Raw genomic sequence first — 15,711 nt, forward strand, 5'->3', positions numbered from 1 at the left:
GCGTTCAAACACTGGCATTCGTTGTTGGAACGCCAGAAACTGCGCAAGGAGCACACGACTCTTTCTTGCTGTTATTTGAGCGGCTAAGCACAAATGCAGCTAGCCTTCGCGTCTACCCTCTAAGTATTCCAATCAGAGTTCGGTTCACTGACGTTCCCCAGCGCTCTCGCCTTCCTCTCTTCGTGAGTTTATTACGTATAGACTGGCATTTTACTTCAGAATCCACGATAAGGAAACAAAAAATACTGATGTGATACCAGGATTGAAATAAACCCTGATCTCTTTGATAACTTGGGATGGCCCCTTTTGTCTTACGACGAATAATTGTATTTTTCTTTTTCGATGCTATAATTGGTTTCAGCTTAAGTCCAGACGCAGCCACCGCTACGACCAATCAAGCAGCCGCAAAAGCGCAAGTCACTGGGCCTTTCTTGTTTATGATTGGTTCCGCGTTAATAGAACTCGTGCATAAACATGATGAACGCCATTTTGGTGGGGATTTGACACCGTCTTTTTATTGCTCCCGTCAGCTCGTAGCGTGGGCGGTATCTGGACTTCAGGTGAAGCAAAGTATAGACATCTTCCGCTACCCTTAAATGACTTGTCCACCATCTTGACGACTTTCATAGCAGGAGAAACTTGCAAGCGCTCTCTTTCCTCATCGTAAAGGTCGACGCGTACACCGTATTCACCGTATACACCGTATTTTCTCAAAGCTGGTATCTTTTCTTAAAATGAATAAGTTCTTTTATCCTTATCAACATGGTTTTCGCAAAGGGTTTTCATGCGAGTCGCAACTTTCCGCTTTCATTCATAATCTACATTGTAATCTTGACAATAACATACAAACTGACGCAGTTTTCCTGGATTTTTCCAAGGCCTTCGATAGGGTCCCCCATAACCGACTGATGCTTAAACTTTCCCAGCTTAACTTAGATGCTAACGTCATTTCTTGGATTAACTGTTTCCTTACCGGTAGAACCCAGCTTGTACTCGCTAACAACCACTCTTCTTATCCTTCTCCCGTCACGTCTGGAGTACCTCAGGGGTCTGTTTTAGGTCCTCTTTTGTTTTTAATATATATTAATGACCTTCCAATATCAGTAGCTTCTAACATTCGTCTTTTTGCCGATGATTGCGTAATATATGTGCGTAATATATCGTAGCGTGTGCGTAATATATCGTAGCATTATTTCTCCCGCCGATAATATTATCTTGCAGAACGACCTAATAACCATCGAAAAGTGGTGCACAGACTGGCAAATGTCACTCAACGCTGATAAATGCATGCTCTTTCCTTCCACCGCCGCACTAACCCAATGTCATTTGTGTATCGCTTAAATAGTTTCGCCCTAACATCCTGCACATCGTATAAGTACCTTGGTGTATATCTCACCCCAAACCTCTCATGGGCAACTCACATTGAGCATCTAATTAAATCTACTAACCGCTCTTTAGGATTCCTCAAGCGTAACTTAAAGTCAGCCCCACATCACCTCAAACTTCTCGCCTTTAAAACACTTGTTCGCCCTAAACTAGAATTTGCTTCATCTGTGTGGGACACTCATCAGTCATATGTCTCTTCCGACGTCGAAGCAATTCAAAATCGCGCAGTCAGGTTCATTCATTCAAATTATTCGTATAACACTAGTGTCACAGCGTTGAAGAAACAAGATAACTTCCAAGATCTCAGCATACGCCGCAAAATAACCCGTCTTCTGCTCCTTCATAAACTATTCGATGATGCTACTAAGTGTGAGTCATACATTCAAGTACTATAGCTGCTGAACGCCATCTCCGCAATAGACTACTTCCATAAAGCCCTAAATGCAACACGGCGCGCGTTGCACTCTGGGAACTAGTTGGCCAGCCAGGGAGGAGGGTGGCATGGTTTCGGTTTCGATCGACACGTCGACAAGAGATTATACACAGAGCGTGGGCTATTAACGGCAGTTATCTCATGTTTTCTGGTCCCGAGAGCGTCATTTGTGGTCTCTAAACCAGACCTCGAAGCTTTAGACAAGCCCGAGACGTACAGCTTGTCTTAACTTATGCTTGTTGTATTTTTGTACTTGAGTCTTTCTGTTAGCGTTTGAATCGAGGTATGAGGACGAGCCAGTGCTGGGAATCTCGACGCTGCGAAGCTCGGGAATCTTGCTTGTTTACGAGTCAACAAGTTCTAGCAACCAATAAGTATGCATACATCGAGCTCGCGCCTTTACATATAGTGTTGTTGATCAGGAAGTTTGTTTGTTTCGTGCGTCCATAGACGAAATATCCCTTTTTGCAATTACTGTTTTTCTTAATACGCCTGAGTACGCGAGGTAAAACTCGGAGGCGCCATTGAAAAGCTCAATTTTAACACACTTCTTATCTCTTACCTGTACTGACCCGCAGCACTGCACGAAGTGAGGGAGGTCCCCACCCGCTTGCATTCCAGTAATGTTCAACATGGCGTATGCGCATAAAGTTATCCTGCAATCATATTGACACATTCGCACATACAGACCGTTTTTAAAAAGCAAAAGTCGAGAACTTCTGTGAAGAATGTCGCACCGTTCGCCGGGAGTGCGCCGGACGGGCATAAACCCCTATGCGGTGCGCCAAACGAACTAAATTATTCAAAGCCCGTTTGACGGTTGCTAATGCCCATAGTATTTGTTATGTGTTTGCTTTCTTCTTGCCTGAGTATGTCGAGATAATTTCAAACACACCGTTCAGGCACAGATCTTGGGCGTCAGTAAAAGCTCGTCCAAAAAGGCTTAGCGAGGAGTAGGGGACGCTTGTTAGGGCTTCCGTCGTAGCTAGCCGATCTCAGCGTTTGCGAAAACGTAATCTTCTATCACCATAAAATTTGAGTGGGAGATATATGATGACACGAGGAAGACATCATAGTAACGTTTGTGCAGTAGTGAGGTCGAATTTATAGCGTTTCCTTAAAAGTTCATGCGTCAACGCTGGGCTCAACTTTGATACTCCTGTGAGAATGCAGCTTGCTTTTTGCCCAATGAAGTAACAAGAAGTGGACGTTTGGCAAACAAAATAGGTGAAAGGCTCCAGATGAACACATTTTATTTCTAGTTCACTCGTACTAGATGGGTTTATTGAAATTGAACTCAAAGATGCACTCGTGGCGTGAGGTGACTAAGCCACGTCTTACTACGTTTGCATACGCACTCATAATATCCGGTGTTTCGGGAACCAAGAAAAGTGCCCCGGTCTTCGTTTTGTATCGCTCGAGAATGAGTGTATTGTACGTTCGTGAAAAGTCAGATAATCGAAAACGCAAGCAGCGCGTTCGGTCCCGGCGTGAAAGCATGAGATGAAGCTGCTCAGTCGAAACCGAAACTGAGCGGCCAACTAGTTCCCAGAGTGCACTGCGTGGTATTTCGCCGCGATGGGGCGCGTCGGTTTTGGAAGAAGTCCATTACCATCCTCACCAAGTCATACCTGCAAAATTTAAAACAACTACTTTCATGAATTCATTTTTTGTCAAAACTGCTAACGACTGGAACGATCTTCCCTGTGAAATCACTTCACTTGCTGACCCATTGAAATTTAAAACAGCTCTCCTCTCATTTTTCTAACTTGTGCATATGTTTACGTTGTCCATACAGCCAGTATTGCTATCATCAGTATACCAGCCTAACTAAACACCAGTATCATATTTAGAATTTTTCAAGCATTTATCTAGCATTTTTTTTTAACCTTTCATTATTTTTTGTGTGCGTTTACTGTTTAATTTTTATTTGTATTGTATAATTTGCAAGTCCTTATTTGAGTGTCTATTTGTTACACTGTTTATTTTGTATTATCTACTTGCATTTGTTTATTATATATTACACGACCACCATGCCCACCCCTTATGTAATACCCCGCAAGGGGTCCTTAAGGTATGGAAATAAATAAATAAATAAAGTATACAGTCCCTTTGGCCAGAGTGCTGACGATTTCTTCCGATTCTTTCTATCACAGATGGTAACGCGCCTAAACTCTGGCCGCGAGCATTCGTGAAGGGTGCCTATGGACTGCAAAGAGTACAGGTAAACGCAGTTTAGCGCAACAGGATCATTTAAAAAGGCTGCCGCCAGTGTAGTGCGCTCGCTGTTTTTGTTAGTGCTCCTCTTGTTTCTGCACATTTCTCACTGCTGCTATTACGCGCCATTTGTTTATGTGTATCTTCTTGCAGCCCGTCCACGGTGATGCCAGGTGCTATAGACCCCTTTTCGAAATTTCGCGCCTCCTAGTAGCTGCTGCATGCGTCAATTATAAGAGTCGGTCACTGTTTGGGAACGCACTCTGTACATGTATTGGAGGCAAGGGCTGAGCCAGCGTCCGGAGACGGCTCGGATCTCATCACACGCAACGTGACCAAGAAATGCAGAACGCCAACGTTGCTTAATGCTTCGAAATGGTCTTTTGCGGGTAGTGTCAAATGAGCGAATAAAAAAAAAAAAAAAATTGGGTGGAACGAAGCTTGAAGGAACGCCGCTCAAATTATGCGGTGCACTTTTGAGAGCGGAATGCGACTGTTGCATTTTGCATGGGCGGAGCTGGAACGGGTTAGATTTTGTACGAAAGTAAGGAGAACAAACTGATTTTCAATATCATACAAAAAACAGGACGCTTTTTTTGCCTAATGCTTTTTCATTTTTTTAAGGGCGACCATTAGCTGTTTTACATTATATTCACAGTATCTGCATCCGGGTGGGGAGGTATTACCCACCGTCGGATAACTGCCAGGATCAGCTGTCTACATTACCGTATTTTTCCGATTAAAGTACCCGGATTATACACGCTTAAATGTTGAAAATTTACGCACTTCCGGCTGTCTACTTACACAGAGTATAAAAGGTTTCAAGATCGTTAAATACAAGACGTGGAGGATTTTGTGACTGTCAAAGTTCGTTACAGATTATTCTTGTATAACACAAGCTTCTTTGGGGCCCGACAAAGCAGGCATATGTTAAGGTGTGCTGCGTGTCAGAAAGTTTTATGTGCGCACTAGGAGCCAAGTGCGGACCATCTAAGGAATAACATTTTGTTTTTCAATCAAAATTAGTCCCTGCGGGCTATACGCCGGGAGGAGACTTTTTTTCGGAGAATGCGGTTACTAGAATTCTCTCGATTAAATGTTTAGTAATTGTTCTCGAGACTTGTGTTAAATTCTTGGTGTCTGAAGCAAGCCGTCTCGAGAAACTTTGTGGTTTACGGCCAGAACTCGTGCTGCGTTTGCATTCCTAAAGCATGTCGCAAGGCGTTCCGTTTTATGATTTGGGGAAGTTATTTCAGTAAGCATTCATGCAACATGAATATAACAATACCCAACATTCGCCAACAACAACTTTTTTCTGTTTTTTTTAACTGCAATTGTAACACGGGTTTTTCGAACTCGTGAAGCTTATAACTTCTAAGTAAAACTCGCTCTAAAAGTAAAAAGCGGCAATCTTTTTTTTTATTATTATTACTGGAACATGCAAATATATATCTACTGGAATCAAGACAGGACATACCAACCCTTTTTTCCAAACTGTCCACATACTGCGCAAATCCTGCACTGCAAAGCAAAAAAAAAAAAAAAATGCATAAACGAGGAGGGAAGCGCATCACCCTCTCTTTGCCGTCGTTTCAAGCGCTTGCGTGCCTTTCCTTCCTCCGGATCACACGTGTCTAGTTTCCTACGGCTCCTCGGGGCGGGGATAGTCCTCGACATGTCTGTGCGTAACGTTCGTCACTATGATCACCGATTAAGACAATAAATGTGTCGTACCTTTGTTCAAAATTCTGTCGCGTCTGTGTCATCTGCTAAACAGCTTCGCTGGGCATCCAACTTCACAAGGTGGAATGGCTCTTCACTTCTGTTTTGTTCTTTTGTTGACATTTCGAGCTAATGGTCCTAGCTTGTTTCCTGTTCAGTGTTCGGTTATTTTCACTTCAAGTTTGCAATCGGTTCAACTGTGCGCTGGGCTTCACCTATCACTATTCACGTAAACTATTCCCAAAAGAAATTTTTTCGAAGATTAAAAAAAAATATTAAAGACGTTTACAATTCTTTGTAATGTCGAATTAGAGCGCAGCTCTTGAAGAGGAGGAGCAGAGGGGATGCCCCTCCTCTCCCTCCCCTCCTACTCGCCTGCTGCCCTCCCATTTAGTGTGAACTTTTCGCTAAATTTACCGCAAAATTTAGCAGAAATATTTCATTGCTAATTTTAGCGGAGAAATTTTCGCTAAACAGAATGACGACAAAGAGAGAGCGGTGCGCTACCCTCCTCCACCTCTCCTCCTGCCGCTGAATTTGTTCATGGGTGACGCGACACGAAGTCGTGGCGTCGTTTTCCCCGCTAAATTTAGTAGAGAAACTGAATTGGTACCGTGGTCACGTGACAAAAAATCGTGACTTCAATTTTCCTGCAAAATTTAGCGGGGAAACTGAATTGGTGCTGAGGTCACGTGACGTCGATTTCCCCACTAAATTTAGCCGGAAAATTTCCCCGCCAAAGTTACGGCTAGGCTCCCGTGGAGTTTTCGTTTGTGGCAAATGAGACGTCACCACTTCGTGTCACGTGACGTGAATGTTCCCGCTAAAGTTAGATGGGGAAACTGCTTAATGTTGAGGTCACGTGGCGTAACGTTCCCCTATAAATTTAGCGAAAAAATTTCCCCGCTAAATCTGGAAGGAAAATGACGTCACGGCTTCGTGACGTCAGGTGACACGAAGTCGTGACGTCATTTCTGTTGCCGCGCACAAAAATCCACGGGAACCAAGCAATAAACAGCTTTGCTGTAACAGAAGACGAGAAAATACCGAAAAAAGACCTAATTCTGTTTTATGTTTGAAGGGGTTGCAACAAGGAAGGAACAAGCTACGAGCAAGACGATATCTCATAATTCCAACAAAGAGTTCTCCCAAAATTATACGCCTTTCTGAGAGGGGCTCTTAGAGCTTAGTATGGCGGAAATGCCTAATAAAATCGAAAAATAATTAGTCAGATTGCAGTCAAGCTAGTGTAAGTTGAACAAGATGATAAACCTGAGACTGGAGTAGCAAAATGAAAAACAGTAAAGGAACATGCATCAGGTATTGAATTCGTTGCCTTTTCCTTTTTGTCTTCCCTCGTGCTTTTCATTTTCCTACCTTAGTGTCAGGGTTATCATCATTCTCAAAGAAATCGATAATCCCGAGAAAAATGGCAGTGACTCATCGTTCCCACGTGTGCCTTTCTTTTTAAAGTTTAGTCATCTTTGAATGCAGCGTTTGGGGGACCCTATCCGAAGAAGGCGCGGTACACGTGAGCCCTTCCTGTTATTCAGTCGCTCTTTTACGTGTGTACAATTTGTTTAACGTGAACTCCGAATGTAGCGACTCGCGGCGCTTTGTAAAACGGTACGAGGTGTGCACTATAAAACCACAAGTTGTGATATTTAGCGATTTTATTAAAGACAGTGACTTCTTTTTCGCCCTGTCTTCAAAAGTATCAACTTGTGCCATGTTACTCCTCGTACTCAAACTCCATAAAATAGCGCAGCGATATTCTTTTGTCTTTTCTTCTGTTGCTTGCAAATAGAGCATGCAGTGTCAAATTACACAATGCGGAAGGATTTTCAGAAGTAATTCAATTACATTTTAAGCATTTATACTCTTTATATATCTAGATTTACGGCCAAATAGAGTCCAAGTAGCTCTCTACCGAAAGTACTGTATCTTTTTTTCTGCTGGTGAAAACTGTTTTGAGAAGAACCACACTGGACGCCATTGACCGCCTTTGAACTGTTGTAGAGCTGCACCTGTTGCGGTGTCGGATGCGTCAACCCCGATCGAAGTTGGTACGTCGCATTCCGGATAAGTTAACGGCGCAGCTGTAAAGAGTGTCTTTACTGCAATGGCTGGTTCTGTCCAAGTGAGTTGTTCGTTCTTGCACTTGAATCCTGTGAGAAGTTGACTGACTCCCTAGTGAAAAATCCATTTGTATGAGAAATTTCTTGCGTCCAATAAACGCATATGAATCATACTAGATATATAAGAATATATAATAATTTTATGATAACTATATATAATATATAAGAACATAAAACAACCATATAAGAAACTTACAAGACACTTCTCACAAGTTTCTTATATGGTTCTTGTATGTTTTTATATTTTTATATATCTTATATTGTTCTATATGGTTTTTATATGTTCTCATATATCTCTTATATAGCTCTTAGATGGTTTCTATATGTTCTTATGTATCTTGTATGATTCATATGTGTTTACTGGACACAGAAACTTCTCATACAAATTAAATGCTTCAATAGTGCTGGCTGTAGTATAGCCGCGCAATGTGGAATAAAACGACGATAAAAATTTATGAGCCCGAGAAACTCTTTGGGCTTGGTGGCCATGAGAGGTTGCGGAAATTTTTCGACCGCTACGATCTGTTTCGGCAATGGGCGAATACCAAGATGCTTGACTTGGTGTCCCAAAAAACGACCTCTGAGAAGCCAAACTCGCATTTTGTAGGGTAGATAACCATTCCGTACTTGCTGAGACGAATGAAAAGTTGGCGGAGGTGATGAAGGAACTATTTTTGATCAGTGCTGAAAAACAAGAATATCGCCCAAATGCGCAAAACAAGAAGAAAATCCACGAAGTAACTGGTCCATGAACCTGTGAAATGTTCATGCTGCATTTCGTAGGCCTAAAGGCATTCTTTTGTATACGAACATGCCGAAAGGCGTGATGATTGCAATTTTCGGTTACGTCGCAGGACTCGACAGGAATATGGTGGTAAGCTATCACCAGAATCAATTTCGGTGAACACTTTAGAGCCCTCAAAAGCACCTCCGAAATCCTGAAGATCTGGGATGGGATGCCGGTCCGGTACGGTGACGTTGTTTAGAGCTCTGTAGTCCCGATATGGCCTCCAATCGCCAGATTTATTTGGCACCATGTGTAGTGCTGATGAAGAAGCACTTGTTGAGGAACGCACAATGCCAAATTCGAACATCTGCTGGAACTCCCGTCGTGCGATTTTGAGTTGATCAGGAGCACGGCGTCGAGGTCCTGCGAAGACTGGTGGACAGGCTGTTTCGATGTGGTGCGTGATAGTGTGTTTAATTAATTCCGCCACGTTCAATGGCTGAAGCAGTTGACGGAATTCGTCTAGGAAAGATTTTCAGGGAACCTCTGAGACTTGTGTCAATATGGTGAGGTTCAGTGGCTCCGTCTCGGATACGATACCGTGAACGTAAAGGTGCGTTCCCCTGTCCAAGAGTACGTTGCACCTGAGATCAACGAGGAGGCAGAAATGGCGTAGAAAATCTGGTCCTAGGATGGGGTTTCGCACATCTGCCAAATAGAATACTCAGCGGAACGTCTTCCGCAGACCTAAATGCAGTGTAATCAATCACTGTCCATAGGCCTTGATGGAGAAGCCGTTGACAGCTCGTAACTGAGGTGTTTCGTCTAAACACCGTCGGCCTTCTTTCGTCGGTAGAATGACGCCGAACTCAGCGCCAGTGTCAACGAGGTATTGAAGCTCAGTAACGCGGTCAGTCACGAAGAACAGACAACTTGATCTATGGACCGCGACGCTTGCCACCGTAAGCGTCGGGCCTGCTTGTTTTCCTTGAACGTGCAGGATGATTCACATCTTCTGGCACGCGGTTGCCGAAGGTGCAGCGGTAACAGCAAGCTCCGCTGCTGCTTGCATACCTAGACCGACGTCGTTCTGGTAGACTGTTGGAAAACACACGAGACAGCGGACGACCTGTTTATAGCTGCAGTTGTTTGAGTTGTTGCGAGAGTTCCGCGACTGTCGATGTGAGTTCTCTATTAGACTCTAGCAGGTAAGGGAGAATGTCTTCTAACTGGGAGATTCGGCGTGAGGAGTTGGATTGAGCTAGTTGGCACAAGGCTGTGCTCACGTCCATCATTTGGTCCGCCATTCTAGCGAGCGTCTCGACATTCTGCTGTTGAGGTGGAGAGTATCATGCAGACTTTACTTGGCAGTGTCTGGAAAAATAATTTTCGAAGCATGTTTTCATCCAGGGCGTTGGCTTTGTCACCCAAAAAGTTGTTCCATACGACGAATCAATTTAGATGGTTTTCGGTCTCCAAGTTCTTTTAATGCCAGCAGTTGTTGCAACCGTCATTGCTCGGACTGCGTTGTGCGCCGTATAAGTTCGGTCTTGAGCGTTTCATATGGCGTATTGTGTGGAGGGTCACGTATTATGTCTCGGATGACGGCAGCCGTTTTCTGCGGGAGGGAACTTTGATTGCTGGGAGGTTATCTTAGTTTATTTTAATTGACGACTCGATGGTCAGGGACCAAAGTTCCAAATCCGACGTCCGAAATTCTGGCAACTTGAAATTGCTCGAAGCAAGGTCGGTAGTTGTTGAGCTGGATTTTGACCGGAACATTGTTGAGTGATGGGTTTCCGAGAAAGCGAACGTCAAAAAGCGAAAGGAGCTGGCCCTTGCCTTGACGAATGAGAAGGCATCCAAGTCCGAGGTACCCGGGTCACCAATTTGTTGGTTGCTTAGGGTCAGTAAGGAGTCGTACATTCAAAATTAAAATAAATTTACATATTTACAGAAACTAATACTGGAGCATGTTTTTCGGGCAGTTGAGCGGTTCGGATCCTGACGATGTCTCGTGCCGTGCCTCGTCTCGTGCATCTCACGTCTGTATACGAACTGCTTCTTCTTCTTCAGCTGAGTTCCTAGAAGTCTATATACCAAGTGGACCTATAATTAAAAATGTGCAGATGACTAAACTGTACACTAATTGAATCGATTAAAGGTTACGAAGCCGCTGAAGGCAGGCGAGTCTAAATATGCAATTCTTTATTTTCAAATGGCAATGGTTGGAGGTACAAACACTAATCATGTATAGATTTAATGTAAACAAAAATCAAATAAATTAGTCGATACTCTTTTAATATTTATTTTTTAAAGGAACACGTGAGAAAAAATGCGCAGCAACCAGATGTGTGAATGGTTTTCTTTGCAGGACGACACGAACCTTTCGTGGAACTACGGACGATCATTTTTGCTCAGCATCTGGGTGTGGTGCCTCGTGCAAGCTGCGGTCAGCCAGGCACTGTTGCAGGGAAATCCGCGGGTGAGTCAGCGCATGCTGATAACTTCGGGAGGCTACGGTCTCACGTGCTCATTTGGAATACTGTAAGCTACTTAATTTTCGCGAGGACCTAATTTTCGCGAATTTCGCGAATCGCCTACAATTCGCGAAAAATAGGTCCCGCGAACAATTCCGGTAAATTGTAAATACATTGGAATCTATACTGAGATCCCACTGCGTCGCAAAATTAGAACCCGCGAATTATTCAAAAACTTCAGCTTTGACCTAAATCGCGAAATTTTGAGCCTGCGAAAAATAAGTCGTTTACAGTATACGGGAGTTTTGGATTTTACAGGCTCAAACAAATTATAGCAAGTAGTTAGTTAAATACCGCACAATCAATATCACCATGCAGAAATGAAGTATGACCTTGACGACACTATAGAACAAAATTAAGCATTTGAAATAGGAAGCTGTCTCCCAGATAATATTGTATATGTAACTAATTTAAACAATATATTGTTGTCAAAAAGTGAATGCAACACTAAAAAGTGGGCACGTGATCCACCGCTCCAACGGGTGCAACAAAAATTTCGTCTGCATCGAAGCAGGTTCTGCTTCCAACTGCCTCTTCCGAGTAGGGCGACCTGTGCGCGCGTCGTCCAAAAACACAGCCAGTGTAACAAAAACGTTATCGGAGCAGAGGGAAGGTACATTAGGTCGGGTTAAACAAATACCACTTAAAGAAAAACTGAACCGGTTAAAAAAAAAAGTTAATGCTTCTTTTCGGGGCAGTTTTTCCAGACGATTCTGAATATATCACCACCATTTGTCATCAAAACGACACTAAATATGAAATAAAAATCGAAAAACATGCAGCCGCTTGCTGCCGCCGAACGTCATTTGTTCGTCGAGACGTGACGTCTTAGGATAATCAAATTCCAACTTTCGCAAAACGATCAACTGGCAATCCTTACCTCGTTTCGTCTCCGCTTCGCGTAAGCTCCTCGGTTGCACTGAGGTTCCTGTCTCTTTTGTAGAAGGGTGCTCGGAACTGGTGGACTATTGACCACTTACTGCAGATAAACCTCCTCTTCCATAACCATTAGTAAGGAGATATGATTGTGGAAGAACAGGTTTATCTTCAGTAAATGGTTGCTAATCTGGCAGAAAATTATTTTAACGCTACCCCGTGATGTAATTGGCCTAAGCCGTTTTGGAGCACCTTTCGAAGCAGCCCAAACAGCGTTTTGGAGCAGAACAAGTGGCTTTTGAAGCATCCAAAACAATGTTTTGCAGCAGTAAACGTGGCTTTTGGAGCAGCCAAGACAGTGCTTCTCAAGAGCAAAAAGTGGCTTTTGGAGCAGATATTCTTAGAAAAATAAAAAATAAAATATTTGTTTTAAGCGCTCGACAAATGAAGAACACTTTGCTCGCCCCAATCAACAAATTATGGTCAAATTAGATCACCTTGGAGTCTTTCAATATGTAAACGGAAATGCCAATGACATGACACATTTTGCAATGCCTCAGTTAAATGATACATACAGGGTGTTTTTTTAGCTGCACCAAATTCAAAAAAAGGGAACGTGAGATAGAGCAATTTGAGCCCTGGGGAAGTGTTAGTGACTCTAGAAAAAAGGTGACATCAGGTCATTAGTTAGCTAATTAACTAAAATGTTTTAACTAACTTTTTAATTTTTCACTTGAGGGCACATAATGTATTTAGAAGATGGAAGACCAACCACAGTATGGTCCCGCCGTGTCGTCACATTCCGATAAAAAATTCCTAGTAGGCGCTACGGTGTCGAGAAAGGTCACTTTGGTAAATGGCGTCAAACCGAAACTAAACAGGGAAGATCGCCGGTATAGTTATCGCTCCGCCCTTCCGGGCACGCGATTCGTCATTAGGGAGTTGTAGTAGATCGTTTCTCTCCTCCGCTACGTTATCCCCGAAGAAAACGCCGCAGCTGCGCAGGCGCGCCGCCAGCCTTCTCTGCATAGTTCAAGGTCTCGTGGCGGATTACGGAGCGCTATCCGGGTGCTTAGCGGGCTGCGGGAACGGTCTACTACAATTCCCTATTATCGCGGCCGGCTCCACTTGCTTAGGCGAGCCGGCCGCGATAATGACGCATCCGATGCCGAGAAGGGCGGAGCGGTAATTTTACCGGCGCCCTTTCCTGCTTAGTTTCAGTTTGACGCCAGTTACCAAAGTGACATTTCTCGACACCGTAGCGCCTATTAGGAATTTTTTTATCCAAGTTGGACGACACGGCTATACTTCGTTTCAGCTTCGGTCCGAGCGCGGCCGATGTTATGAGCCGAAGGGCCAATCAAACAGCGCAAAAAGCAGCGCGTCATGGCGTGCTCTCTGCGCTTGATAGGACTAGCCGGCGGAGGAGCACGCAGAGAGAGAGAGAGCGAATACCGGCTGGTCCTATCAACTGCAGAGAGCACGCCATGACGTTGTGCCTCTTTCGCTGTTTGATTGGCCCTTCGGCTCATAACATCGGCCGCGCTCGGACCGAAGCTGAAACGAAGTATAGACCATACCGTGGTCGATCTTCAATCCTCTGAATACATTATGTGCCCTCAAGTGAAAAATTAAAAACAAATAGTTAAAACATTTTAGTTAATTAGCTAACTAATGACCTGATGTCACCTTTTTTCTAGAGGCCGCCATGGCCACTAACACTTCCCTAGGGCTCAAATTACTCTATCTCACGTTCCCTTTTTCTAAAAATTTGGTGCTGCAAAAAAAAACAAAAAAAAACATCCTGTATGTATACACACTATAGATAAATAAGAACCAAATTGAACATATTAAATTTATTTCAAGATGACCAGCTTATCAGTAAATATCAAAGCGTAAAATTGACTAATCATTTAATATAATAAATTGAAGCAGTCTCCGAGTGATGGAACATGTGTAACTACTTTAGTGCAATGCGAAACTGTGCACAGGAAAAAGGTGCAGTACAACTAGCTGGTGATTTTCCTTTTGCTTTTCGAAACTTCCTGCAAGGCTGCTGCGAGCCTCGCTTAGCCTTCGACAAGTAATGAACGTCTACTTCAATGTCTGCAAAGAGACATTGAGACATTCCACAAGTGTACCGTGCTGTAGGCGTTCCCGAGCAATTCCAAAATACCGCTTGCCACCGTTTTACTGATTACTGACGAGCCAGATTTTCGTCAAAAGCAAGCAAACGTAAAGCAATGGATTTGCAAGCGTCCCGGCTGGTGCCTCTGTCGTGCAATCATGTTTCCATGCACGTGAGGGCAAATTCAGCAGCTTGCAGTTGCACGCCCTTCGTTGTGCGAGCGGAGACGGCTGTTCGATCGAAACCAAAACCATGCCTCTCCGCTCCGCCGCCAAGAGGTTCCCAAAATTGTGTGCAAAATGTAACGGTCCAGCATACGACTAAAAACAGTCCAGCGGCGCGCGCTTGCCAGGCCGGCAGGTAAGGTACAAGCTAAACACACACAAAAAAAGAACCTGAGCGCATCGACGCAAGACATTGCGAGTCAGGGTCAAAAAGTTCTTGGAGCGCTTTGTGCTATGACTGAACTTGAGACAAACAAGTACGCTGTGCGGGTTCAGCGTGCAGACATTGCCTTTTTTGCTTTAGCTCACTTCTCTTCACCAACTTTCTTTCGAGGCAAACTTTTCACGCACCAGGGTCCCTCTCAAAAGAAAGTCCACCGAGAGAAACCTAGGCAATAAATACTTCGACACAGCAGCCTTTGAGTTAAAGAGGGATTTTTGTAGTAGCATATGATTTAAACAAGAAGAGGAATGTTGATGACCTTGCGGCAGTCCTTACGTTTCAGTTTAGAAAGCGCCATATCTGCAGCGACGTGGGGATGGCATCACCCGGCCGACGTCATGCAACCACGATGACTGGTAGGCAGGGACCAAATATGGTCTTCCCATGGCCGTTGCTTTCAGGAGCGAGTGCTTCAGCTCACAAAGTAACTCCCGCCGCGCAAAAACGTTGTTTCATTTCACAACACGACGGCATGGCTGCGTACCCGGCACGCTGGCGTCGGAGCGACCGCACACGCTTGCATCTATCCTTACAAAATAAAAAAAAAAAAGACGCGAGACGAGACTTACGAGAGCGTGAAATGAGCGACGGCGGGAAAAACCATGCAGGACCAGATGGACGATTGATGCAAGGTATTTCGTGTCGGGCGGCTGCTTGCGGCACCTAGCTCACGGTACTCAGTTTAGTTTGGGTTTTGCAAGGCGACCGAAATCGGTCCTTTGGCGCAGGCTTGGCGCCGATTACCGATATGTCGGCAGAATGTATCAGGATGTATCAGGGTTAGCCCCTTGGCGCATTTTGGCGCAAATGGCGCAGCAATCACATCACCGCGCATTTTGTCCACCCGTCCGTTTGTCCGTCCGTCCGTTCGTGTATTTTCCGCCAAATTTATCAGGAAAAGTGGCATCACGCGACGTCATGTGCAGTCACATGACATATACACCTTGGGGAAATTGAAGGTGTGTGACCTATACGTGAACTCAGTTTCTCCGATAAATTTAGCGGGAAAATTCACGTCTTGTGGCCAAAACACTCATTCAGTTTCTCCGCTAAGTTCAGCGGAGAAAATTGACTTCACGGGACCTTACGTCACGTCA

The 15,711-nt window shown here is 44.2% G+C and overlaps 1 protein-coding gene across 1 annotated transcript in view; it reads left to right on the forward strand.

Moving 5' to 3' along the window:
- LOC115325824 (protein-cysteine N-palmitoyltransferase HHAT) overlaps positions 1–15,711 on the forward strand; it is a 102,468-nt gene that overhangs the window by 13,737 nt on the left and 73,020 nt on the right. The window contains exons 2-3 of the mRNA XM_029986521.3: positions 3,976–4,043; positions 10,998–11,108. Coding sequence (XP_029842381.2) covers positions 3,976–4,043; positions 10,998–11,108 — 179 coding nt within the window. The remainder of the gene's footprint in view (positions 1–3,975; positions 4,044–10,997; positions 11,109–15,711) is intronic.

This window comes from Ixodes scapularis, unplaced genomic scaffold, assembly GCF_016920785.2.
Source record: "Ixodes scapularis isolate PalLabHiFi unplaced genomic scaffold, ASM1692078v2 PGA_scaffold10__122_contigs__length_95168666, whole genome shotgun sequence".
Lineage (NCBI taxonomy): Eukaryota > Metazoa > Arthropoda > Arachnida > Ixodida > Ixodidae > Ixodes > Ixodes scapularis.